At 42.1% G+C, this 27,328-nt stretch overlaps 1 protein-coding gene and 1 long non-coding RNA gene across 17 annotated transcripts in view; one reads left to right on the forward strand and one right to left on the reverse strand.

Annotated features, from left to right (window-relative positions):
* TET1 (tet methylcytosine dioxygenase 1) overlaps positions 1–20,971 on the forward strand; it is a 105,426-nt gene extending 84,455 nt beyond the window's left edge. For all 15 annotated transcript variants that reach the window (XM_032694795.1, XM_032694792.1, XM_032694790.1 and 12 more), the window contains 2 exons: positions 6,751–7,090; positions 10,871–20,971. In XM_032694795.1, the coding sequence (XP_032550686.1) occupies positions 6,751–7,090; positions 10,871–12,009 (1,479 nt within the window). In that variant the 3' untranslated portion in view covers positions 12,010–20,971. The remainder of the gene's footprint in view (positions 1–6,750; positions 7,091–10,870) is intronic.
* LOC116790114 lies at positions 2,553–27,258 on the reverse strand. 2 transcript variants are annotated; one of them, XR_004358266.1, is made up of 4 exons: positions 26,998–27,258; positions 10,848–10,894; positions 9,974–10,089; positions 2,553–3,222 (listed from the first exon to the last, which is right to left on the reverse strand). It is a non-coding gene; the product is annotated as an uncharacterized LOC116790114 (long non-coding RNA). The 2 variants fall into 2 exon arrangements; XR_004358265.1 differs by having other exon boundaries at positions 2,553–3,868.
* Between the last annotated feature and the right edge of the window lie 70 nt (positions 27,259–27,328).

Below are 27,328 nucleotides of genomic sequence, written 5' to 3' on the forward strand. Positions count from 1 at the left end.
AGCAGCAAAGATAAAACTGACAGTGTTCTCTGAGCAGGGCTCTAAATAGTGAGGGTGACTTTTTGTACAGCAGTGCAGGTAACACTCAAGTAAGTTCTCTATCAAAGGATGGATATCTAGAAAAAAATCTATCTAAAATCTCTGCCTACTTTAGAAACAGTCTTTTTTAAAATTTGGAAATGCAATTTCACTTAGTGTTGCTGTGATGAAATAAAATGTTGCATTTACACCTATAGTTAACATTCAGCTTTTGAATGTAAGAGCAGTGAAATGACTGGGCCAGTTGTTTAACGTTAATTGTGTGCTTGTAAGGTGAGCAAATGGCTGTTCCTTTAAAGTATGGAAGCAGATCTGGGAATTCACCAGGAATGTCAGTCCTCAAGAGACTATTATTTTTGCCAGCATTCTTCTGTGTGGATATTCTATATAAGAATGTTAAAGTATACATTGCAAAATTGCTTCCAAAGTGTAGGAATTGAATGCCCTTGAAGATCCTTAACTTGAAAATGAGGCCTCCTTGTCAGACAAACTGCATGGTATACTCTTTGATGAAATTTAGCTCAGGTGTTCTGAAAATAATAGTTTAAGTGCTCCATTCATTGCCCCTTAAGTTAAAAGACAAAATGAAATGGAAACCAAGTCTTCTACTCATTCTGCCATACTGGATCCCAGAGAAGTCGTAAGTTATGGCCAGAAGCAGCTGGAGGAGCAATTAAACCTTTTGTATTGGGGAACAGTTCTACAAATACATTTATCTGTAATCACTTATGTCACTGCAGCTTCAGATTATCCTTGGTGTTGATACTTTATGGATTGTACAGGGTGTGCTTGCAAGTCTGTCTCAGAATCAAGGAACATTACAACTGTGTAAGGTCTTTGTATGGGCCAGAACTTACCACTGTCTTACTATCAAGTTCTGCCAAATTTTGTCAGTCTAGCAGAACATTACTATATCATTTTAACTGCTGAAAACTATGCCTTGCGATCTGGTTTTCATTGGGTAGCTCACTCACAAATAACTGCTGCATCCCTGTGTTCTCTTTATTTAGGTGTGATTGCTCTTTATTTCAATGTACTTGCAGCAAGGGGCTATTTGTAAATAGGAAAAAGCTGTAAGTATTAACACCCAATTTACCTACTTGAACTGGGACACTGAAGGTGAATCAGAGCTGGAGATCCTCTGTGATCTGTGGGAGCTGGGGCTGTGGGGACAGGACACAGCATCTGTTCTCTGTCTGTGTCACAGTTACAGTCACATGGACTGGGAGCCTAAAGCAAAAAATGTTGATTTTTTGCAGACAGGGTGGCAGGACACGCTGGGCTTGCTTCAGTCTAGATTGTTGCGATGACAATCAAAATCAGGGTTGCTAATTTTGGCTTATAACCAAATCTGGTAATGCTATAGGAAATGTAGTGGTAAGAACAGAAAAAGAAATTAGTATGTGTGATCCCAGCACCTGTCTGGTCACCTCCTGCAGTCCTGTCTAGTTCAGAAGCTGCTCTGAGGCTGCTGACTCACTTTAAAATATGTGATGATTTCTTATAAATCACTGGCCATAATGATGGAGGGGTCACTTACATAACTGTGACATATTTTGTCTGTAAAATGCAGTGTGTGCAAGTACAACACCTGAGGTGACAGCTCTCACACAGACTGCTCTGATAATCTGGTAATGGAGAGAAGGAGAATGATTTGCACTACCTTAAAAACCTCAAGCGTCCATGGCTTTACTGGTTTTGTCTTGTAATTGGATTGATTTTTTTTCACTGCTCATCACACCTTACATTTTAAAATCTCTACACAAGTGCACTTGGCAACTTGGTAAGATTTCTTCCCTTCCTCCTTATTCCAACACAAAATGGTTAATTTATAAAATCTAAAGCTCCTCTGGGCTAAAAAGGTTCAAGTAAATACCTTGTGAAATGGGTGAATGCTGCTGGTTCTGTTGGTGGAAGTGACACCTTTTTGTGTTCTCCCCTTGTCATTGGTGCCCATAGGTATGGAAGGAATGCTGTGCAGGGCACCCAAAGTAAAGGAAAACCACAATCTATTCAAATTACTTAAACCAGAGACAGCAAAACACTTGGGTGAGGTTAATGATAACGAATGAGTTTACACTTAGAAGAATATATTATCTAATGAGCTGTCAGTAATAACTTCTCTCCACTGCCTCTGCCAGAACTTCAGAAAAGCATTCTTGGATTTTTCTAGGTATGTATTTGATCAGCTGCATTATTTGTATGTGACTCTGAAAATAAATCAGGCTGTCACTTAGCAGTGGGAGAGTTTTGGAAGTGCCTTCTGTAAAACAAGAGAAAACAGTGCATCTTAACTTACCCAAACTGAGGATTACTGTTAACTGGTAATTATCACTGGAGATCTGAGACTGAACTTTGTCCCTGGCCAGCAGAGTCTTGCCCTGAATTTAGCAGAGCTGCTTTTGGTAGAAAGCTGAAAATACAAACTGCTGTTCCCTGCTTGCTCTGTAGTAGAAAGAACACACCTGACATTTCTATAGAAATGTAAACTAATGTGCTGAGAGAGGTCAAAGTAATTTTTGCCAATGAATTGTTGTTAAGAACTTTAAGGCAATAAATACACCATTCATTTTTACTCAGACACTTGTGTCATCTCTGTGTTCTCTAAGGGCCCAGCTGTACGTGACAGCTGCAGTGTCAGGGGCAGTGTTCCTTGGGGGATAGAAGCTAAAGGAGCAACACAGAGAGAAGCTTTACAGTTATTAATGGAGCCTGTGAAATGGAAGTTCTGCTGTTTCTTTACTGGATTAGCTGGGAAGGATCACACTCCTCATGCCCTTCAGTCACTGCTGTGGCACAAAGGCTGTGCAGGCCCTGGCTGGGACTGTTCTCACCTGACAGGGATGTGGGCTGAGGCTGAGCAATGGGAGACCAGTTGTGTGGAATCCCTGGAGCCACACAGACTGCAGAGGCATTGGGAAGAAGCGCAGGAAGGTAAATCTATGCTTCAAGGGCAGCTACAATATGTAATTTATTACTGGCAGCAGAACTAAGTAGTGTCAGTCAGCAATCCATCCACTAAGTGCTCCCAGTTTGGATAAAATCCCAAAGCCTCTGCTGTTCCCATCCCTTCTTGTACTTCTGTAGGACAGCCTGCTGTGTCACAGCACGTGGCTCCAGGCCTTTGCAGGAGCTGACAGGATGTCTCCGCATGGTTACACCACATTGCCATTGCCTCGGGAGCTGCAGGAGAACCAGAGGCTTAGGCTGGGGCTTCAGGTTATAACAAAGAGAAGAGAAGATAAACCCTCTGGGCTGTAAAGGGTTTTCTAGTTTTGTTATTGTGAAAATGGAGAAACATTTCGTGTTCACATTGGTAACCTGTGAGCGCCCAGAGAGCGGCTCGTGTGCTGTACCTGTGCCACTGCCTGGGAGGCAGAGAGTGCTCAAAGGAAAATACAGCTGGGGATCCCACCTCCAATCCTGGCCTGCACACACCTGTCCAGGGTGGATCAGGCCAGCAGAACCCCACGGTTTGTCTCGGCTGCAGAAAAAGCCCAGAGGTCTGTGTGTGTCCTGGCAGGCAAGGATGGAGCAGCACCTGGGCCCAGGGACACCCACTCTGCTCTCCAGCTGCACAGGGGAGGTGTGGGTAGGAAACTTGGTTCCATCTTTAAGGTTTAGAAAGGCTGTTTGACTGCTCTGCTGAAACCTGAATTTAAAACATCTGTTCTTACAACACAGTGGAAAAGGCTCCATCATTTCTACATGTGAGGTTCAGGAGGACAAAGGCAGATCAAAGAGTCTCAGAATAATGCACTGGGAGCTGTGCGGCTACAGATGTTTCTCTGGAGATCTCTGGAGGGAATTGCATTGAGTTCCTCGTGCACTTCAAGTTTAAAACAAATTAATAATAAAGTATTATAAATACGCAAGTTTCACCATGACATCACTAAACCCAGAACAGGTAATGGTTTGATCACCACACACACTGGAAACTGGAAACCTAAACAAACCACTTGGCCAGCGTTTTCTGTGGCCTTTGAGCATCCTGGATGATTTAGCTGCGTGTTCTGGAAAAAGCAGAATAGCAGGATATGCAGCTTCACCCTGTAAATGGCCTTTAACAGAGCTGATGGTTTTCTCATGTTCGGGTTTAATTTTGGGCAGTTTGCAGCACAGTTTCAGTACCAATGGAAAGTGTTGCTTTTGACTTCTCAGCAAAAAAGCTTCTCTCTAAGTTTCTTAATGGAATATTTTGCACAGATTTGAATTCTGGAATGTTGTTTTTAAGCAAGTATTTTTCATTCGGTGGCTTACCACCTTCAGCTGCAAGGCTGGCTTTATATGTACAGCCTTCATTTGTAGCTGGTTTCCCCATAACATTAATTTTTCAATTACCCATTTGCCATTGTGTCCTCACTTTTATGTTAAAATGTATTATGGGGGCACCTTGAAATTCTACATATAATAAAATAGCTCTTTTGGTATTTAGGCTGTAGGTGTACTGGTCTTCAGGCTTTTAACAGTTTTGGATATACATTAATTTTTTGATGTGTTCTAACTCGGTATTTAATATAGGGTGTGTTGGAGTTGACTATACTTTCACCATAGTTCTGTCAATATATTACAGCCCTCATCTTGTTTAGTTCCTCAAAGCAGTTCTCCAGCTTTCCTGTTCCAAGGAAGGTGTTGGCTTTTGCATGGAAATTTAGAACAGCAAACTGGATGAGGGTCTCAGTTTTCAAAATAATCGAGACCAGATTGAATCTTCAGGACTTGTGCATGGGCTAGGCACGGGCTGGACGTGGTATTCTAAAAAACAAGTGGGAGTTGCCCAGTTCCTGATGAGAACAAGTGGGAGCCAGGCCCCTCAATGCTCATTTCATTACTGCTTTTGATTTCAGTTTAGAGGGGGAGGCTGTGCTGGGCTTTCTGAGAACACCAGTCATATGGAATTGTGCTCTCTGTATGTCTGACCCTCCCTCACCTTTCCCAAGTAACTTGGAATCTGCTGGCAAATTTCAGCCAGATTTCACTGAACTTTGCAGAAACCGAATTGTCTTTGGAGATTTTCCCTCTTGTTCCAAGTTGTAAAATTTCCCTGCTGAGTGATCAGGTTTGGATCCAGGTCAGGATCCAGAGGAGCTGCAGGCAGCCCGTTCCTGCCGTGTCCAGCCGAGGTGGGAGCAGGGATAAGGTGCTGGGCTGGGGTGTGTGGGAGTCTGGAGGTGCAGCTCCATTCACTGCTCATGGAACAATGGTTGTTTTCTCTGACTCTCCCGTAGTGCAGAGGCTGCCCCGGAGGTGAGTACGCATGGAGCAGCACCTCAGCCATGCTACAGCTGCCCCCAGAGCCCTCCCTCACCCTGCCAGCTGCCTCCCAAAAGCTCTTCCCCCTTGTCTGCCCCTCAGAGCCCCTCCTGCTGCTGCTCTGCCACTGCCAAGCTTTGCATAGAGCCATTGATGCAGCCCCAGCCACCCCCTTATTGATCCAGGGTTTTTAGTTTGGGATTCTGCAACCTCAGTGTTCTAGAAATAACTGTGTGATGCCTTTATGCAAAAGCTGTGCTGTAAAATTAAAAATGTTTTGTTTTTTCCCCTCCCAAATAATAACAACATAATTCTCCTCCCCTGGAATCTTAGGCAGGGTGACAAGATCCTGGGAAATTGGACTGACTGTTCAGGATAGGCATCGCATTCAGCCAACACAGTGATGGAATGATATGTTTCCACTTAGGGAGTATCATCCCATCCTTGGATGGATGGTGCTCGTATTCCTTTGTGTGTGTAGTTAGTAACTCCTGTGAAGTAGCAGCTCACCTGAAGTGTGAGACGATGTAGTGGTCCCTTAGGAATGCCACTGGTAAACCCAGGAAAGGGTGACTTTGTACATGTGCTAAGGCACACAGAGCTGTCACCATCCCTTGGGAGTGACACCAGGAATCCTGCTGGTTTGAGTGCTGCTTTCAAGGGGAAGGGTTAGTGTTAGTAACAGCTGGAACTCCAGGACTGCTGGAAGTGTTCAGCTTACAATTGTGATAAGGAAACTGTTGCAATAAGTTGGAATATTTATACCCATTTCTGATGTGCCCTTATCAAACTGGATGTAACCAGCACTGTCCTGGGCTCCAGGATCTCACAACCCAGAATGACAGGAAGGAGGGCAGTGGCCTAACAGAATATTTCCTGGGTCTTGTGGCTTAATTACAGTAGGGTGTTAATTTAAGGAAGTGTTGAAAGAGGAAGTGAGTTAGAGCTGAGATTTGCTAAAAATGTAGAGCAGTATAAGTAACTGTTTGCAGTGGGTTTTTTCAGTTGCCAGCCAAAACCAAAACCAATTCTAGATCATAGAAACTTCTTTTTCAGTCCAAAAATAATAATTTTTTGTATTTTACAGTCCTTAAAAATGAATCTGATCATCAAAGATGTATTTATGTATTTAAAAAATAATTGGAATGCTTAGGAATTTAACACTGTATTTACAGCTGAGATTATTTTCCAAGGTTGGCATATATTTGTGGGTAGTGTAAGCTGAGCCAGAGCTTCATTTTTCCTGTCCAAGACATGTGCCTTGATCTTGTTAAAAGTACCAGTAACTTTTCTGTGTCATTACAGATCAAACAAAATGTGTGTCAGATGTTTACATTTGAAAGCCCCACAGCCCTGAGGCGATAAAATGGAAGCAGGCAGTGAGGCCTGGGGTGGCTGCCCCAGTATTCCGAGCACTGGGTCTGTGGGGTCACCTGTCACTGTCCCTGCTTTTGCCAGGTCTGTACCTTGACGAAGGAAGACAACCGGAGCGTGGGGGTGATCCCGAGTGACGAACAGCTCCATGTGCTGCCTCTGTACAAGATCTCACAAACAGATGAATTCGGCACCGAAGAGGGCCTGGAAGCCAAGATCAAAGCCGGGGCCATCCAGGTGCTCACAGCATTCCCCAGGGAAGTGCGGATGTTGGCTGAGCCTCTCAGAGCCACCAAGAAAAAGAAACCAGACACGAGGAGGACCCCGAGTGAAAAGCAGCCATTAATAGATAAAAAGTATTCAACACCGGTAAAGCTGAAAACCGAAGCCCCAGAAAATCTGGGCAACGCTTTGCATTGTTTAGGTGAGTGATGCTTATGAAATCCTGCCAGTCTCTTCTGATCCTGTGTTGCCTCTTGCACATCTGAGGGAGGGAAAAGCTCCTCAACGCTCGGTTTCATGAGAACTGTGACTGGGCTGAGCTGTGTGGAGGTGCCTTTGATGTACACTGTGGTACCTGGGCTCGGATTTTGGGCTAGTCCTTCCCAGGGTAGAACTACAGTATGGGACTGTGCAGTAATGGGAAGTACAAGAGAAGGAAGAGGTGGAAGAAGCCATGGACTTGACTTCTCTGATTATCAGGGGGAAAATAAATAAAAGGAATTAAAGCACTCTTCTTCCTGTTAGGAAGAAGAGAGGAAAATTAGCCAACCTGCTGTAATTTTATTTCATGAGAACCATCCAGATAGAGGTAGATTTAAGGGAAGAAATGACAGCTAAATGTATTTAGAAGAATGTCTGCATTTTGGGGGAATAACATTTAAAAAACCAAAAATGCATTTGTCACACTTTGGTAATGGCACTGAGCACTCTGTCTCAGTAGGGGACTCAGGGCGACTGATGAACCAGAAAATCAGTATTGCTGACGCTCAGGATATTAGAGAGACATTCAGTTCATCCACATGCATGTCTGGGGACACAGTAACTCCATGCTAGGGCTGGGCTGGAAGTTCCAGAAGCATTAGAGGGCTCTGGTTTGGGAATGAATCCTGAAATTGTTTGATCTCACTGCAGTGTTGTTTTGAAAGACTGAAAGAGGTTTATGGCCCACCTACCTGTACGTGACATTGCAGGTGCAGCAGGCATGGCTTCCACACCTGGAAGCCTTAACCAATACTGTAACAGCCAGGGTGTCCCATATGCCTTGGGAACACAGAACTTTATTCCTTGAACATGCAAAAGTAATAAAATAACTGCATAAACAAGCCAACTTAGATCATTTGTTTGGACTTGAACTATTTTTGTGAAGTAATTTAAAAGGGCTGGTGATTAAAGTAAGGTACAGAGCGAGGAAGAAACACTTTTATGAGCAAGAAAGTTGTTCAGGGATGGAAAAATAAGAATGTGAATAGAATATTTAGTTTCTATGATAAAAGTGCAGCTTTTGTCATGAAGTTTTGACACAGGAGTTCCCCAAAGCAGATTTCAGCACTGTAAGCCCCACACCTGCCCATGGCCCCTGGTGCTGGGGGTGCCTGTGTGAACACTCCCAGAGGCAGCAGTGGCAGAGGAAGGTCAGCTCACTGCAGTGCTGGGCTCTGCCGGACAGGAACGTGAGGTGTTTCTGTACCTCTCTTCAGTGCTCTCTCCAGTCCTACAGGCTGAGGGCTGGGCACACACCCCAGCACCCCCCTGCTGCCCTGCCCCACAGTACAGTGCAGAGATCTGTAAACCCTGGATATGGAGCACTGCAGTGTTGTATGTGCAGGGCTTGCAGTTACAGGGGATCAGTCATCAATTGCTTCTTCCCTTTCTGCCAGGGGCAGGTATTATTTTAGTCCTCAGGAATGGGAACTTGGAGTGTAGCTCAGAATGGTAGACTTAGTATGAAAACAGGATCAGAGGGTGTGGGAGACAGCAGTTAAACTGGGCTATTTATTCAGTAGTCACTCCTGATGGTAGACTAGAGGGAACGATTAATCAGGATCTTTTCATAATAATAGAAAATAGAATGGAAAAAATCCTGATTAGAGTTTTACGTAAGCAGCACTGCTCAAGGCTAGTAAGCAAATCAGATATTACTATTAAATTTTCTCCTGATGGGAGAATGAAAAGATACTTAACACTGCAGCTGTAGAGGAAGGTATGAATAACTGAGGTATGTAATGTAGAGTACTTGGTTTGCTGAGGGCAAGAGTTGAGAATATTGCTTTGGTTTTGCAAACATGAAAAAGAATGTGGAGAACATGCAGTCAGATGGGATTCCCGTGGGTGGTAGATACTGTTGGCCACGTGCTCAGCCATGTGAGGCTGTCAGGCTCTGGAGCAGCCTGGAGGATGATGGAGTCACAAGACTATGCCATGCTGCCCACTGTGTAGGTGTAATCTGTCTGTCTGGAAGAGACCTGACCTTCACCTGAGAGCCACTGCAGTATGGCCCAGCTGGAAAGCTTGAGAGACCCCTCTAACGTGCATGTCTTCACATCTGGAGCACTGGCAATGAGAAAGGAATAAGGGAGGACTCGTCCTCTCTCCTACCCTAACCTGGCAGCCAGGATGGTGGGGAGGAGCCTGAGTCAGCTTGGCAGCACCTACAGCTGTGAGGGCTTGGTCTGAGTCCCCACTGGGCCCAGGCCTTGGGGGAAAGTATTAAACAGCGCACTTGTCATGCACCTTTTACCAACTGCAAGCAGCACAACTGTCAATTTTTACACTTTCTAATTCTGAAGGCCTTTGAAATTCTAAATTAGTATGAAATGTGTATTAATGACAGAGGCTTTACTTCCTCCCTTGCACAGTCCTGTTTTTTAACCACATTTTTCGGGACAAATAAACATCAAAGATGAAAAGTTATTTCTGTCTCCGTAAATATCAGCAATTCTTCTTGGCCCATATTGGATAGAACAGGAGAGGACCACCAGCTTGGTGAGAGGCCTTGGTGTGGAGGGAGCTGTTCTAATTCCATTAAATGCTTTGTGTTTGATTTCATAGAAAAGTTTTTTTTAAAGAGTCATTGTGGCTTCCTTATGTCCCACTCAGCTTCAGTTTTTGCATACTAACTATTGCGTCTGTAATTTATCCCTTGACTTTTTTGCATTCCTATTGGAGGAATGTGTTTTTATCCATCATTATTTATAAATTATTAGAAGACAGAGTAGAAGAAAGAATAGTTCTTCTGTATTGGGTAAAGCAATTAACCATTCTGTGTATTTATGGAACAAAGAAGAAACAGGGACAGAGACAGTACCTGAGAGCTCTCTGGGGGATGCCAGTCTACCAGCCAAACACAGGTAAAGCAACTGCAGGGCATGATGCAAAGCCCATCCAAGACGATGGAATTCTTTCCCATTGATCCAGTGGTCTCTGGATGGAACATAGCCATGATGAGATTCAGTTACTGAGGAGCTGTTCCACAGCCAAGCCCAGCAGCAGGGCTGCCGTGGCTAGAAATAGCTTAGAGAGCTGACAGGGACTGAACAAGTGTCTGCACAAAGGTGTGAAGTGATTCGTGTGAGGCAATTACATGGGAAGACGGCAGACCCCAAATCACAGGATCCCGCTTTGCAGGGATGGATTTACCTGGAGCATGTTGCCAGTTCCTTTTTTTAAAGGCAGTTGTAAGTTGATATTGCAGGAGTGGTTGTAAGTCAGTAACTGTTTTGGCTGTGACAGACAAGATAAACAAACTTTTTTCTTCTGTCATAATATGGGGTCAAGGCAGCCCAGAATTTTTACTAATTCACAGGCTTAATTTCAGACAGGCTGAATCTCATCAATAATGTAACAACTGAAGACCAGCAGTCAACTGCTGGGAAGCTCTTGGGTAGGACTGGGCTGTGTGGATCAGGACTCGGTGGTTATTTCATTTTCTCTGTTTATTTTATTCATCCCTTTGAGAAATACCTCTCTTTTTTATATACCAGCAGCCTGACTGGAAAAGGTTAAGGTGTTAATTCAACAAGGTTATTATATGTATACTTAAGGTCATTGAGATAATCCTAAAAAGCTTAAAATAACCATTTTGAAAAATCTGTAGTCATCATGTACATTTTTCATGTTAGAAAACAAGTATGAAATTCTAAGAGGTGTATTTTATGAATTAAGTGAGAAAAAGTACTTACACTTTGGTGTGCATTTCTTCCAGGGAACAAAACAGATGCTTTAAAACCTGGAATAAAAATGGAGACTTCCAATCACCTGTATGCCATGAAACATACTTCAAACACTACTAAAAATTGCTCCTTACTAAAGCAGTGCCCGGCTTCCTCCCCCTTTAAGGTGGATAGTTTACATCCTTGTCCATCTCTAGCACACAAGCCTGGCCTAACAGCAGTGACTAACATTCAACAAGATTTTTCAGTTCCCTACGGGTATTTTGAGTGCAGTACCAAGCAACCTCACGTGACACCTTACGTCAACTGCAAGAGCTTCGATGTGTCGGTCAAGGATTATACTGGAATTTTGCTGGACGAGAAGGTGAATGGGGTGCCACCGATGCTTCCCGAGGTCACTGCTCCAGGCCCCCCAGCCCACACAGACCCCCTGCCCACTATACTTGAACATCAGCCTGACAAAAAGAACTGTCAGCTCCAGCTGGACAGCTCTTCCTCACAGATTGTCAGCTCTTGTGACTTGTCAGTACCGCTAAGCTCTCCGGCCACGGATGCCGTCGGAAACGGAGCCGACTGTTCCCATGGATGCCCGGTGGAAAAGGGCAGCTCCCATCGAGGACAGATGTGTGACTTGGACTGTATTGAGGAAAAGCAAAGCAGTGCACTGGGACACCCGGCTGATTCTGAAGAAAAGGCTGAGGAATTGTGGTCAGACAGCGAGCACAATTTTTTGGACGATGACATTGGTGGGGTTGCTGTGGCACCTTCTCATGGTTCTATCTTAATTGAATGTGCAAGACGGGAACTCCACGCTACCACACCGATCAAAAAACCCAACCGGAATCATCCCACACGAATTTCTTTAGTTTTCTACCAACACAAAAATTTAAATGAGCCAAAACACGGTTTAGACATGTGGGAAGCAAAGAGGGCCGAGAGGGCGAAAGAGAAAGAAAAAGAAGCGGAACGACTGGGAACGGAGAATTCAGAACTGAGCTCCAGCAACAGGAAAGCAAAGCAACCAAGTGAAAACAGAGACCTTTTTTACGAAGACAATGAGTTCAACCAAATTCCCTCCCGCCGAGCGCTGACAGTGACCAAGGACAACGTGATCACGGTGTCCTCGTACGCCCTGACGCGCGTGGCGGGGCCCTACAACCACTGGGCGTAGGTGGCAGGGCCCCTCCTGGCGCAGGGTCACACGGTGGTTCTCTAAGGTGCTGTTAAAGAACAAGTCTCCTGTCGTTTACTATTTGCTCATCTCAACCATTTTAAGGCTGAGGTAGAAAAAAAAAAGGGGGGGGATTTCTTCTTAAACTGTGACTTTAACATTTGGTGGTGCTCAAGCACATTTTAAGCAAAAAAAAAAAAAGAAAAGCTGTATAGTTTTAATACATTCTAAAAAAGATTTTGTTTAGGTTATTAACCTTGATTGAATCATTCAGTTTATTACCTTTAGGAATTTATATTTTGGTGCTTTAAATAAAGTCTGTTTACTACAAAAATCATTTATAGGGATTTTAACAGGTTCACATTTTATGGTGTTAAATCAAGTTATACAGTTATAGCTCTACACAGCTCTTGGTGCTTAACCACATCAAAAAGTTAAAAATAAATAAGCTGAATTATTACTTCATGGTGCCATTGCTTTAACAACTTCCAACCATTGCTATATAGTCCAAATTACAGATAAATCTTTTAGAAAACCAATGAATTTTGTTCTTTAGATTTGTCATTATGTATAAAATGAAGTTATTGGTAAGGATGGCTGGAAGTTGTTTTTAAGCTGTAAATATATATTTTAAAAGCACTTTCTATTTTTAAAATTAACTTGAAATAGTATAGTCTAAGGATCATATTGTCTAAGGTTTGTGCATACTCTACAGAAGTGATTTTATTCTTGCTGTGTAGAGTTCCGTGTTGTTACAGCTGCAGGATGTGCGCTCACAGCGTATGTGGTTGGTTTTAACTTGCCCTTTTTCATTGAAGATTTTATGTTGCATATAAACAACAGTTATGACTTACAGAACCTTTTTATTCCTTTCAAGAGAGTGTACAAACGTGAACCGAGGAGATGTCTGGTCAGTACATGTGTTGCTATTGGGAGAAATGAACATGATTTGCTTTTTTTACAGGCAGTATTTATTATGGTTTCTTTGAGCAATAAGTGCTTAAGTCTCATTCCTTTGGAGCGTTCTAAGTTAACATGACAACCAAAAGTTCTTAATGCCTCAGGGGTAGGATTGTTTTGGGATTAAAAAAGTACCCCTTAGAGTTGCCTTATTCTGTTCTGGAAAAAAAATTAATTTGGAGAAAATATGAAGTGTTGGAAAATTATTAAACTTCTAATATTTAACAGCAAATTTTTCATTAAGAATAACCTATCTGTAATATTCATCAACTTTGAGTTCAGTTTTCTTACAAAAATGTTTTGTAAATTTTTGAAGCAGTTTATACATTTCTCTTCAAAAGGGTTGTATCCTTTCTTCCAAACATATGAAGCTTATGTTCTACATTTCTGTTGAAAAAGTGACATATCATGAGACGAGTATTTGCTAAATCAGAGGAAAAACAGACACTCCATTGCTTTTAAATACTGTAGCATCCCACTCTTCTTTCTGATTCTCCTCTCCTATGTATTTCTTTTTTAAACTTATTTATTTAAACAAATTACCAAATGAAAACGTTAGCTAGGGACTGACCTCATCCTGCACCTTGTCCCACAGGAGCCAGGACTCCTGGGAGAGCTGTAGGGTCAGGCCCTCACACAGAGCTGTACCTTCCTCCTCCCTCACGTCCACCCCACCTGGGCAGCCTGGCGGTAGAACCAGGTCAGAGAGTTCCAGCGTGCAAACGTACTGATGATATACTTGATATATTATACTGTAGTGGTGCTGTGTAGGGGTGTAGCAGCTGTCTAGAGCTGCTTTATTTAAACCCAGACAAGGTGCTTTTTCCTGGGGAAGCTCAAGTGCAAGCACTCTATTTACAGTTCTGGTACGACAAGTACATCAGTGGTGTTTTTAACACCTGGTGCCAGTCAAGACCTCGGTGCTACAACTCCGGTGTGGCTGCAGAGCCACGAGCCTGCGCTCCTGCACCCTGTGCACACGGGTGGTGTCTGCAGGAGCGAGGGCTGAAGTACCAATCACTCTGTAACGACCCCGGGTTCAATTCCGCACATTTCTGTTCAGATTAACAAAGCTGTTGATGGCACAGGATGGAGGGATTGAACCCGTTCCTTGTCTCTTACCAATTTTAAGTAAAATTTGTAAAAACCGGGTATGCTGCAAATTTTAGTTGAAAGCTTAATATTAGCTCAAATAGAGGATATGAAGGGATTGTAAATAATAAAACAGAACCAATATTATGCCATTGTTTTGTACCAGCAGTTTTATGCTTATTGACTACGTAATATACAGTATACATCAAATCATTACGGTATTTTGTGTGCCTTAGACTTCCATTGTAACCCTTGTCTGTTTCTGGTGAGCCCAAGATCAGTAGGAGTGGCAGCTGTCCGTACAGTGAGCAGTACTGTACGTTCCCAGCTGTTCTGAAAGCCCTGGTCCCACACCACGAGCTTAGTTTATTGGTTTCACTGGTAGTGCTGACAGCTTTAGTTTCTCTAGTGCTGTAATTCAGCACTCCCATGTGATAAACACATTTTCTACACAAAATTAGTAAGTTACAGAGCCATCTCTTTACCTTTTCAAATGTTCATACCATTAAAGTGGATCATTTTTACTTGAATCTTCTACAAATGCCCATATTTAACTTATGGAAACTTCAAGATAAAAATGTTCCTTTGAAAAACCAGCAGCTTTCCTTTAAGAAGTGAGGCACTGAAGGATGGATCTAAAAGGATCCCTTCAAACACAGGTAGTCCAGGTCTAACTTCTCTTGAAATGGCAATTCTAACAGAGAAACATGTATCTTAACATAATAGTTAAGCTATTAACTGATAGGTGCTAAACTCACAGTTACTACTTCATTAACATTACTCACCTAAGATATAGCTCATCTCTACAATAACATATCCCTCCTGGTGCTCTTCATTTGACTATGTGTCCCCTAAGCTGCTTTTCCAGCATGTCCTACCTGCCAGGCTGGCTGGGCACAGGGCAGGCTGTGCTTGGAGAAGCTGGTATTTTTCTATTGCTGTACTGCAGTATAGAAAATGCAAGTATTTACTGTTTGTACAACTCTGTGCTATTCTTGTAACACTTCAGAATATTTATCAGTCTTGTACACAAACTGCATTGTTTTCAGTAATGTTATTGTTTTATAACAGTATTTGTCTCTTAAGATTTGCTACTCTGTGAGTCAGTTCTTTCCTTTGCTGCCCACACAGCCACTTGTAATTTGCTCTTACCTCTTAACCAAGCCCTTCTGGGATGGCCAGACCAGGAGCTGGATCTAAAATTAAGGTAGCTGGTTAGATCAGACCTGCACGTTCTACTTAGTTTCCATGAGCTGGCACAGTGTTCTGGATGGAACACCAGTACATGGATTCAGGTCTGGGCTGGTGCTGAGGCGTGCTTGCCTTTGGATCATTTTTCACAGTGTGCTACCAAAAACTGTCCTGATCCAACATGCAGCACCTCTGACTTCCATAAGAAATGTCTCATCCCTTTCTCCACTGGGTCCAGTAGCAGCACTCCACTTCCCCTCTGGAAGGAAGGAGCAGTGCTTGTTGCAGGAGCTGGTTCTGTTTGACTCCCTGAGTCCCTGTGGGAGTCGCTGCAGTCATGTCCAATTAAATAGGGAATTTACTGATTTTTCACATGCCAGTGTATTACACAAAACAAGAAAATATATTTCTATACATACTTTAGTCACAGAAGGTTTTTTTGGAACTTAAAATACTTGCAGCTTTCTACCTGTAACAGTTGTATTCATTTTTTTTTTAAAGGACTTTCTAAGCTAACCTTTACTTAGGAATAACTGCTGGTGAAAGTCCTTTTCTTACCTATGACAGTGCTTCTCTAGACTTAGAACAGAAAATACCTGTAGTATCTTATGCCACATTTTATGTTAAGCATGGGCAAATGACAACTTCTCTAGGACTTAAGATTCTTTGTAATATACAACTGGTGGGGTTTTTTAAAGACCTCTTTAATTTCCTTGCAGTATTAAGCTAAATTTGGGTGCTCTTTATGTTGCTGCAGCCCTGCTGACTGCTGAGTGCTCATTCATCAGGCTTTACTGCAATTCCCTATTTAACTGGATGGTACAGCCAAGAGCTGACCCAAGTCTGTGCCCAGTCAAGAGCCTTGCAGCCCTACCACTATGAACAGGCTGTGCAAGAACAGATGGAAAGAGATTTGGAGTAAATGTTTACTTGTGGTTAAACACAGAGGTGGTGTTGTTTGGAGCGTGACAGTGATTCAGGTCTGTAGTGAGACAGTTCCTGCACCTCAAGTCCCAGGCAGGTCTGTGTCAGACCAGCTCCAGGCTTGAGCTCTTGACAGCTTCTTGTGATTTGTCTTATCTGACAGGTTGGTCAATGAGACAGAAGTTAGGGAAGCAGGCTAAGGAAAGTTGCATCTTCATGGGTTTATATTTAAAATGTAAGGTCAGTCTTGCCCTTTCACTTCCCATGGAACTTCTCCCATGTTGAAATTAGCTCCGTTTATCAAGCAGTCATCAGCTTTGTACTCCACTTATATATATGGTTGTTCTCTTTTCCACAGAAATCCTATAATTTCTAGGTCATCAGGAGGAAATAACTGTGCCCTCAGATATATGGAAAACTAAATTCTTGGTGACTTCCACGCTTTGGTTATGTTAACAGCAATTACATTCAGGCAGCGTTGGACAAACTCTCTTTCAGGACTGTTGTGATCCCTGAAATTCAGATTAGGGTCTTGGTGATGTCTACTTCATAGAGTTGTGTTTTATTTCTTGTGTGAAAGCTGTCTGCCTGTGATGATCTGATCTTAACTAACACAGTTAGAGATGAGGAACAGTCCAATCACACTTGGAAGTTCTGGCTTGCTTTATTTTATCAGGTGTTGGTCTGACTTGCAGGAGGAAGTGTAGAGGGAATATCTTTCCATAAAATTAGGTGGTAGAGAGAGTTGCCACTGATTGTTGTGACACCACGGTACTGCAATATCTGTGTCACAGCATTGTTCTAACCAGGAAGATGTTTCCTTGTGGATAGATGTACAAATTTACTTCTTTCCACAGCTCCTCCAGAGGCAGCAATCTCTCCTTTGGTCTCTGCCTCCATATACTGGTTTAAAGAAAAAAAAAAAAGGAGGGAGAGAGTTGGTCACCCTTTCTTGATCTGTGTAGGCAAATGTAGCAAGCACCGCGTTCATCCTCAGTCTGCTGCCCCTTCCCTCTGTCAGGATAGAGAATATGGAAAGCTGATGGGATGCTGATTGGACTTGATGGTCTTTAAGGTCTTTTCCAACCTTAACAATTCCATGAATCTATGCACAGCATGAGTAAGGTACAGTTGGCTTTTTGAGACAACCTTCTCTGTACATGTGCTGTATGCCAGGGTACTTCTTTATATTGACACTTCTTTTGGTACATCTGACTTTAAAGTCATAAACGTTTTTTATTTAGTCTGTGACACACTTATATTCGCCTGTAATCTAAACCAGAGTGAACAGTGTCAAAAATCCTGGGAATGGGGCTACTTAGTGGAACAGTTCTGGAACTGGTTTCAGTCTCTTTGGGGATTACCTGATGGTTGCTCAGTCTTCACAAGCTATCTATATGCTGCTTTAGCATGTTGCTACAAAATCATAATTATGTAAAGGAAAGTTTTACACCTGAGGTTTCCTGAAAGACCAAGGATTTCTAATAGTAATATCTGATCAGGCACCAGGATATATACGATCACTTCCCGAAGAGTGGTTAAAAATTGGTTGTTGATTACTTCCCTATTAAAACATTTCTCATTCTTTTAGAGAGTCAAATAATCAGTTTTCCGGTTAACTTTTACATTTCTTGATGTAGTTATTACAGTCTGTAAGTAGCCAAACAAAAGAGAGTTTGCAAGACTAAAAAACTGCTGACCCCTGAGAAGGAAATGTCATCCCCTCTCAGAGTACAGGATTTTTGTACTAGTTTTTTTTCCCTGTTGTTCCAGCATCTCTGTGGAATGCCTCTTGTCTTCTGAGTTACTCTAACAGCTCTGCCCAGTTCCTGACATAAAACAGCTGCTGCAGAACCTGCATGACTGAAAGAGCAGGAGTGTTTCTTTACATCTTCTGGTTAGATCAGTCACAGTCCTTGTGAGACACCCAGGTATGGTGTACGCCAAATGGTGCAAGTTAGATGCCTTAACTAACATAGGACTCCCTGGAAAAAAGATGTTCTTCCTCTGTAGCAGCAAATGGAATTGATGGAGCTTGAGCAGAAAATAATGAAGTAGTTGCTGCCTTTTGTTAAAGGGTGTCAGGGTGTCCGCATCGCTGTTTCCCTCTTTCTGAGACATAAAGATTTTAGGATTCTTTTCCCAATTCAATTCCCCATTTCATCATCCCAACATACTGCTGACTTCAGTTTTAAAAGATACAAGATGCTTCTCGATGCTGTTTTCTTTAATTCTTCTAAAACAGTGCATTTTCCTCTTTTCTTCTACTGGACCATTATATATGGCATTTTTCCACACACACTTGTATTCAAATACTAGAATCTTCCAACAGCATTCTTGCACTGAATGCAAGACCAGGGTGCTAAACAACTTGAGGGTGACTTGCTCTGTCGGGTGTGACTGGTCAAAGGTGCTGTTTTCAACACTGCACACCCTACATCATTCCTCAGAGAGTCACAGAATGCAGGGGGACACCTCAAAAGCTCCATGTGTAAGGAGGAGGACAGGTCTGGCACTTACTCTACAGGGTTAGCAGGTACAGCAGATGAACTGTGTTCCAAAGAAGTGCTGTGGCAGTGGAGCAAGGGAACTGCTAGTTTGATGTTCAGTATTGCAGTTGTTGCCACACAACGTTTTGATACTGTCGTGGAAAGTTTTGTGACCTGATCAGTATTTTACATGTATATCTGTATTTTTTATTATGATGTTGTAATGGAAAAGGGTCTAGGGTATGGGAGTGGTCTTAAAATAAGAATGAAGGCCCTGATTCTCACTTATACTACTGTCCTTTGCATTGCAGTGAAAGGATAAAGGGGCCTTAAATGGATGTCACTTTAGCTTATGCCCTTTGGATTATGCCATCACACTGACCATGGTATAAAAGGTCAGTAGTATAAATCAAAAGTTACCAAATGACTGATCTGTACAATCAGCTGAAATCAATTGCATGGTGTTCCTACTGTGCACATACAGGCCAGTAACATCCCCATCATTCTTAGGTTAGAAATACAGGTTCAACAGAAACTGGCTTGGGTTTTACTAGGTTCAAAGTATCCATTTATATTTGCTGTCCTTTCCCCAGCGTTGTCTCCAAAGCCAGTGTGGTAAAAGATTTGTGCCTCTAGGTAATGGCCAGCCCAGAAATCTCACAGAATTGTCAGTAATACCATTTTTAAGATTTGGTAGTTTTGCTTAAAATACTTGCTTGCCTTTATCATAATTTGATCCCTTTTCCTTGCTGATCTGAAGTGGGGTTGTGACGATCTGCCCTGCCTGCAGAGCCAGCAGGGTGTGCAGTGTTGTGTGCTGTTGTCACACTGGGGGACTTTTGGGACCCAAAGCTAAAAGCCAACACTTCCTGCCTGCCCTGACTGTGGTGCTACTTGCCAGGGAAACCATGGGCATTGCTCTGCATGCTGAGTCCTGCTGAGCTTCCCCTGCCAGTGGAAGCAACAGCCCCCTATATATTCCATAACTGCAGTTATGGAATGCAAGGCAATGCAAACTTCTCATTCAAAAAAACGTTTGAGGAAAAGGAAATATACTTTCATACCTAAATCTTTACACATCAGCAATACTGCAGAGCCTAATGAGAACAGGTTTTGTACCAGCTTTGTGAATGCCTGTCTAATCCATGCAACTCCAAAGGCAGCAGCTGAACTTCATGAATCTCTGGTCCTCAAAATGCAAAGATATTTGTAGGCCAGAAAAACAAATGGGATATCCCAATACCACTAAATGAAAGCCAGTTCTAACCAATGCAAACATTCAGTTCAGTTTTTAGCAGTGAATTATTCCACGATTATTTGTTCAGTTTGGAAGAGACAGCTCTTCATAATGTGACAGTACCACACCAGGTCACAAGTACTGATTGGAATTCACTGTCACTAAGAACATTAATATGTAAGGACACACTGTACTGAAATGCTATGGCCAATTAATTCCTTCCTGCTTTGCAAAGTTAAAAAACTAACAGTGTGCTGAAGCAAAGGTAAGAGAGTCACTCTTTCTTTCCTTCTCTCTTCTTTTCTCTATTTTTCTTTCTTTCTTTGGGATGCATTTGATATTTATTTTTCAACTTTGAATTTGAAGTTTTATTTCCAGTTACCAACCTACTGTATTGAAATCTGGAACATAAATTTAACATTTTTTAAATAAAAGATTATGTACAGGGAGAAAAAAATCAGAAAGAAAAAGCACTTCATTATGTCACAGTATTTACAGGAAAAAAGGATAAAAATTACCTATTTTCTTAAAAAAAACACATTTGGGGCCTGATTCTTTCCTAGTATAACTAAGCACAGCTCCCTGAGGCTGGTGGAGCTGTGAAGAGTTATGCTGGCTGAGAAATGGAACCTTAAAATCTTCTTTGCAGACAAGGGAACCCTTACCAGCAGTACTTGAAGACTTGTGAGTTGTGACTGCATGTTACTTGAAAGATCTAATTAAGCTATGTTTTTTGGTGCAAGCAGTTGTTGTACATGATTTCATGTTTATGTAGCAAGATGCATTGAAATGTTGATACTAGTATTGAAACATACATGTAAAAATTGTTGTTGTGGAAATTGTCTGTTCTGTTCTATTTTTCTTGTGTGTCTCATCTGTTTAGAACGTAAACTTTCTTTTTTTTTTTTTTTTATTGTCCTAACTGAATAAGGCTAAATGAATACTGTAATTGAAAATATATTTTAAATCTTGTCATGAGTTTTTAAAAAGACTATTACAAATTGTATCATTCCTGATTACACAGAACTTTGTGGGTGGTTTTAAATAAATTTTATACTTCTATTTTGCACTTAGTCGCTTAATTTTTCTTTCCTGCTCTTAGCACTAATAACCATTGTCACATGTACAAGGGTATTTAATTACCTCAGCCCTACAGGACTAGGGGGGGTTCACCCAAAAAGTCAGCTGGGTTTCTGCCCTGGAAAGGGCTAGGCCTAAATCCCATTGCTGTTCTCAGTCTGCCTTAGCTTAGGCTGGACTGACCTGTCCTAGGCAGAGCCCAGGCAAGAGGAGCAACCAGAAGAGTCTGAACTTCATCTCCTGACTCAAAAGGACAAAACAGTTTGTGAGCACATTCACAAACTGTCTCTCTTTGCTACTTGTCTGGCAGAGCAAGTTTATGGCAATCATTTACTGTGGCATTTAATTCCCAGCTGCTGGAAACAGTCCAGGTTTTATTTCCTGCAAGTCAGAGGGTATGGGGTGGGGTTTTTTCCTTAAAACAGACCTCAGCACGAGCCTGCTTTAGTCTGGGACACTGTAGTGCAGAACAACACTACTGGACAGAATTCCTATTGTTTAGATCTGAAGAAAAGGAGGAACATATATTTGCTTCTCTTCCTGCTCCAGCAAGTGCAGCAGCAAAAGCTGCTGTTACAATGATCTTCCTGACAACTGCAATCTCCTAGAGGGCAGAAAAATGCTGCTATCCCCAGGCTTCAGTAATGCCCTGGAAAGAAGCTACACTGTGTGACACAGTGCATCTAGTTCCTGGAAGCTGGATGTGGTAATCCAACAGGGAGCCCTTGACCCCTTCCTATGGAACCCGCCGCTCCTTTAGAGGATAATCATTACGGGGGTTTTACAGCAGCATCTCCCGACCTGCCCCAGGCCTTCTCTGAACTGTGCTATTAAACCCTTCAACGGAGCTACATGTTCCAGGGTTTGGTGTCAGTCAGGAACTCAGAGCACAGGTGTCTTGGGAAAGCAAGGGGATTTTGAATGGTACTTCCAGACTTGGAGCAGATCGAAGAACATCATTGCTGAGGAAGAGATGTCCATGAGAAACGGTTTCCAGCTCCTTTTCAGGTACTGGAGGTGACTTCAGTCCTTTTTTATATAAATGATGCAGGTAATAGAACACTGATGTAATACAGGTGGTTGCTTTTAAGTTCTTAACATGCTACAGCCTTAGATTACAATGCCTATTAAAATGGTATTGTTAATCAATTAATCTGCAAATAAGCTTTTTTGCTGGTGCTACAGTTACAGTTTTCTGCAGTACTCCAGTACCTAATAAAGATTACAGAATGGCAGGGTTTCACTGCTGTTCAATTGTGCCGATTACTGGTGTTAATATTTAATATCTAGTATCAGTTTACATCTTCAAAAGGTTATTCACCAAAATAGTGTACTTTCGGTGCATTTTGTACATCAGAACAAGCATCGTATTCAAATGTTATGTAAACACGAGCAAGATAGTGCTTCAAGTAGTGTTTTGGTTCAAGAAACGGCCTACATAGTCTAAAATAAAATACCAGCAATCTCCATCTGTGTTTTTAATCTACGACACACTGGAAAAATGTTTAAAATGTGGAAACTCAAACCCAACTATTTCAATAACCGTTGGCTGGAGCACAATTCCCAAGATGGGCCTCCAGTTCCATGTCCAACCCGTTTACTTCTGGATACTCTTTTGCTCTTGTGATATACACCATTTATACAAAATTCTTAACAGTTGAATTCTTGAAAATGTCTTTTTATACCAGGCCAAAAATTCATTACAATCCTGCTACACCACGTGTATATCTCCATTTGTAATGTAATTGGGTAAAACTTCCCTGCTGTTTGCTCCTGAAGGAGTCCTGAATTGCTGCTGGAGGCATCATGACTTAGCCTTACTCTGCAGCCCAGGACAGTAAAACCTTTGTTTCCTGTGGCATAACAAGTCAGCAGTTCAGTTTCTTGTGACCCCTTTGTTTTACACAGAGTCTGGTTTTGCATGGTGATGACTTTGACTCCCTTCACTTGAGGAATCCCTTCTGGGAAATGAGGCACCAGTGTTGTGCTTCATCAAGCAAACATTTCTATGCTAGACCTTAACTCACCTCCCCAGTAGAAGAAAGCCTTGTAAGGACTCACCTGGGTTACAGCTGCTACAGATTTCAAGAGTGGGATTTGTTGATTTGTTGGGCTGTTGCAAATTACCTTGTTCTGTGAGGGTAAGAAATAAGTGGCTCAGGTGTAGCACTGCATAACAACCCTCCTTAGGCCTAGCTCTTGTGAGCTCTGACTAGCTGGGTACTCAGAAAAACAAAAACAGAAAGCAAAACCTGCCTTCATGCAGGGCCACTGTTCTTGTGGGCCCTGGGCAATGTGAGTTACGTCCTTTTTCTTCCATGAATCATGAGGAATTATACAAACATTACAGCTTGCTCTAACCCTACACAGGAAACCTCCACAGTAAACTAACATTCATATTTTCTTCTTCAAATGGGATAACTCGAAAGAAAAGTGTATTTTATGCTTGGTTAGGAAAAGATAAGAAATATCCTATGCTCTTTAAAGAACTGTAAGACTCAGGTAAGTGCTTCTGATTAAAGTCAAGTGCTAAATGATTAAGTAAAACCAAAAGTAATAACATTTGAAACCAAATCTGTCCAATTTTAGTTAGGAAACTACCATACTCCTAAGAGATTAAATTTTCTCCCTTTTGCAAGAAATGTGTTTCTCTGTATTTTCAGCATCAACTATGATCATACAAAACAATTTTCAAAGGGGCTTCCTTCCAATACACCTTTTCAAACATAAGTGTTGTTTGTTTCTTATTTTTTTTTTTAATTTTGAAGTGTCAAATGGGACAATTTGGAAGAAAGATTTACTATCTACTTGTTAGGAAAAGATGTTTAGTTGCTCATATAGAACAGCTATGAACAACTATCAACCTTAATAAGGCTTTTTTTTCAAACTCCTGCATGGAACAGGCAGTGCAGTGGTGTGGAAAATATCCAGGATTCAGCTCTCTGGCATTCTAGGACTAACTGGAATTCAGGATGCACCAACTTTTTGTCAAATACAGGTCTTTTTAACACAAATGTAACAAAATAGTTCCAAGGGCATTCAGTCTCACAAATGTATACAAGAGATGAGAGATGTGACAGAAACTCACTACTGAGGGGCTGTACAGACTTTACCGCCCTTTCTCTGCACTGTAACACTGCAATTTTTTAACTCGGGATGGTAAAGGCTTTGATTAAAATCTACAAACATGCCATTTGGTAGAAGTCCTTCCATTAAAATTCTTAATGGACTATTTTCAGACTCGGATCTTAACTCCCTTTGCAACATCAGTAAATGGTAACAGCTTTCCTGAAGGGCTAAGATTCCCTTCTCTGAACACATGATTTTCCTGGGTCACCACCAGTTCCCTTAGACAGCAACCTTTACCACTGAAATAAATTGTATGTGATGTTCACACAACACCCCAGGCTGGTGGGGACCTCAAAAGATCCCCTGCTCCCACGTTTTGTGGAAAAGGGATTCCAGAAGGGATTATCCAGCTCCCTCCCCACAGTGTCTGGAGAACCTCCAGTGATGGGGACTCCACCACGTCTCTGGGGAGGTTCTCCCAGGCATCGATTGCTCTCTCTGAAAAAAAAATTCTCTTATATTAAGATGAAAAATTTTCCTTGTGCTCCCGGTGTCTATTACCTTCAAAACAATTAAGAATTGTTTTATTTATGCCAGAGCGTTTGTACTCAAGTAAACTTTGTCAGAAGTCCATTCTCAATGCATTTAATTTTATCCCAGTATAGTGGACCATAAAACCCTTTCCCTCCTGGGACCCTTAAAAACAAACAAACAAACAAGTAAATGTTGTTTGTGCACAGCTAAGCCTGAGCAGGTTGATTTAACTCTATGATGTCCTTCCTGTATTCTTGAGGGGTCTGGCCAGTTCAGAAATATTTTTGTCAAACACTTTGTACAGCAGTATGTAACAAACTTAAGTTTATTTAGATTTATTATCAAACTTCAGTACTAGGTGTGTCACATGTTTGGGAAAATGCAAAGTACGTACAGCTACGGATAAAGACAAGTTTTTGTGCAAGAAAAAAACTATGGTAATTTGCTTAGATGCTTATATGCTGCACTTGTACTACAACTTTAGCATCAAAAAACCCCATTAACTGAATTGTTGCTGCCATTTCTGGATATCTAGAAGGGTAAAAGTGTGTTTGACTCTCTGGATGATCTCTTCTGGCCCTCTGAAGAGAATGCATAAATAAACTCCTCAACAGCTACAAAGAGCACGTTCCAGTACTGAACATGTATAGACCTGAAAGTTAATTCTGGAATTGAACAGGATGCAAGAATATGAAAAAAAAACCCCATAATATAATAATCTTGCATCATCAAAGTTGTTACATCCTCAAAATTGAGGGAAATAACCATCTCCCTGTAACTGGCACTTACCTGGACAGATACAGCACGCCCAGGTACTGATCTCTGTTCCTTTCTGTCCAGGAGCTGCATGTTAAATCTGAAACACTAATTTCTGTGTCTTATCAGTGGTACAGGTTGTCAAAAGCACGTTCATTAGAAGATTACAATTTGTCCTCCAATTATTTCCCCTAAATATGTGTACAAATACAGTTAGACCTGTTTCTGGGGGTACAGCACTGTGCAAGGTGCCACAGGTGGACTCACTGGCTTTCCTGAGCCACGGCTAAAGATCCAAAGTATTCACTACTTGAACTGTGGCTTTTCCTGGTACAAAGTTCTCTTCTTTGTGTTTTTCCATTCATCTTTGTTAAGCGTATTGATTGTGCCAAAATATGTTTGATGCTCTTTGATTACAAGCTCCAAAAATTATCGCTTCTGTCCACAATATCCCCAGCTTATTCTTATAACTCTCAGAACCACCCAGAAAGCTGGAAGCAACAATATGCTTTATGGGTTTTGCCTTTAAATCTGTAACTTTATCTCAACTTGCCTCATTATTTTAAGGTAGGTTGTAGAAAGCTCATCTCTTTCAGACTCCTGTCCTCTCATCAATTTTGGATTAAATTGTCCAATGCACTTAAAAGATAGTCAGGGTGCCTAGAGTTATTTTAAGCAGCAAGACTAGAAGTGCTCAAATTTTTTCATTGCCACTTCCATTACAACTGTTCTTCACCACAATAGCGTGGTTTGTCTTGAGTAGAGGAGACAAAGAATTCAAAAGGAGTCTTGAGTGCACTATAAATGGCAGTGGCAAAACCTGCCAGCTAATGGTAGTAATGTGTATGTAGAAGGGAGAAAGTACATGAAGAAATGTTCTACCTGTGGTACAGGAAATCAGGCTTGTGCTTTCTGTGAGCTTTTGAGGCTTTGAGAGCATCCCCAAGAGTGATGCATCCTCTAAAAAAAAGGGCTAAAAGACTGCAGAATGGAGCTACTTACACAATATTCTGACATTCACTGACAAGTATTTTCTCCTTTAATACAATTTTGCCACTGTCCTTTTCATGTATAGTGTGGGAGGGAGGTCCTGCAACCCTTTTAGCCTCTAATCTTATCTCCAGGTTAAAGGGTGCAGACTCTGCCTTAGTCAACTGACTGAGCTGGATGGAGTTACGACAGGAGTAAGGTTTAAAACGTGCAGACTTAAAAATTAAGAATCATGCTTATGAGTGGGAAACACTGAAACTCTCATCTAATTTGCAATACAAAGGGCAAAGGCAGATCTGTATTTATTTATTATTGAGTACCAAATGCTGGCAGAAATTTACCTTCATCTGAGGGTCTTTTGCTTCTTTCTCCAGCTGTCCTCCTACAACATAATCCACCCCACTGCAAATGAGAGTCTGACATTTGCCTCTCAAGACTTCATCCCACCACCAACTTGTTTTTAATAATAATATAACACTTCAAAGCCCCATCTTCAACTACAAAGTGTGCCTTGCTGACTTACTCTCAAATGTAAATATTCCATGGCCTATTTCACTTTAAGGCAAACCCGTGTAAAGAACCATTTCTCGGATGGAAGGCTCTTTTCAACAGCATCAGGCGGGGGGTGAGAAATTACTCTTGCCCATGAAGCACTGAACTACTTACTGCAGAGTCCTGGCTGCCATTTCTGTTTGAAAGCAACTTAAAGAGCTTTGGTGCATCCCTTTGGCGAGTCTGCTCTGCCTTCACATCAGGTGACCCTGCGTGTGTGTGTGTCCCCTAAGAGCAGCCCGACTGCATACTGGGCCCTCGGCTGGCCAGTGGCTGCCCGTGTCTCGCAGGGACAGTGTTTGGCACCGCAACACTTGGCGGGGCGGGGGGCGGTGCCCGCGGCCCCCTCAGGGTGGCCCCCGCCGCAAGATGGCGGCGCCGCGGCCCCGCCCGCGCGCGCCTCGCCCAAGATGGCGGCGGGGCCCCTCCCCCGGCCGCCCGGGCC

The sequence above is a fragment of the Chiroxiphia lanceolata genome, chromosome 8 (genome assembly GCF_009829145.1).
Source record: "Chiroxiphia lanceolata isolate bChiLan1 chromosome 8, bChiLan1.pri, whole genome shotgun sequence".
NCBI classification, from domain to species: domain Eukaryota; kingdom Metazoa; phylum Chordata; class Aves; order Passeriformes; family Pipridae; genus Chiroxiphia; species Chiroxiphia lanceolata.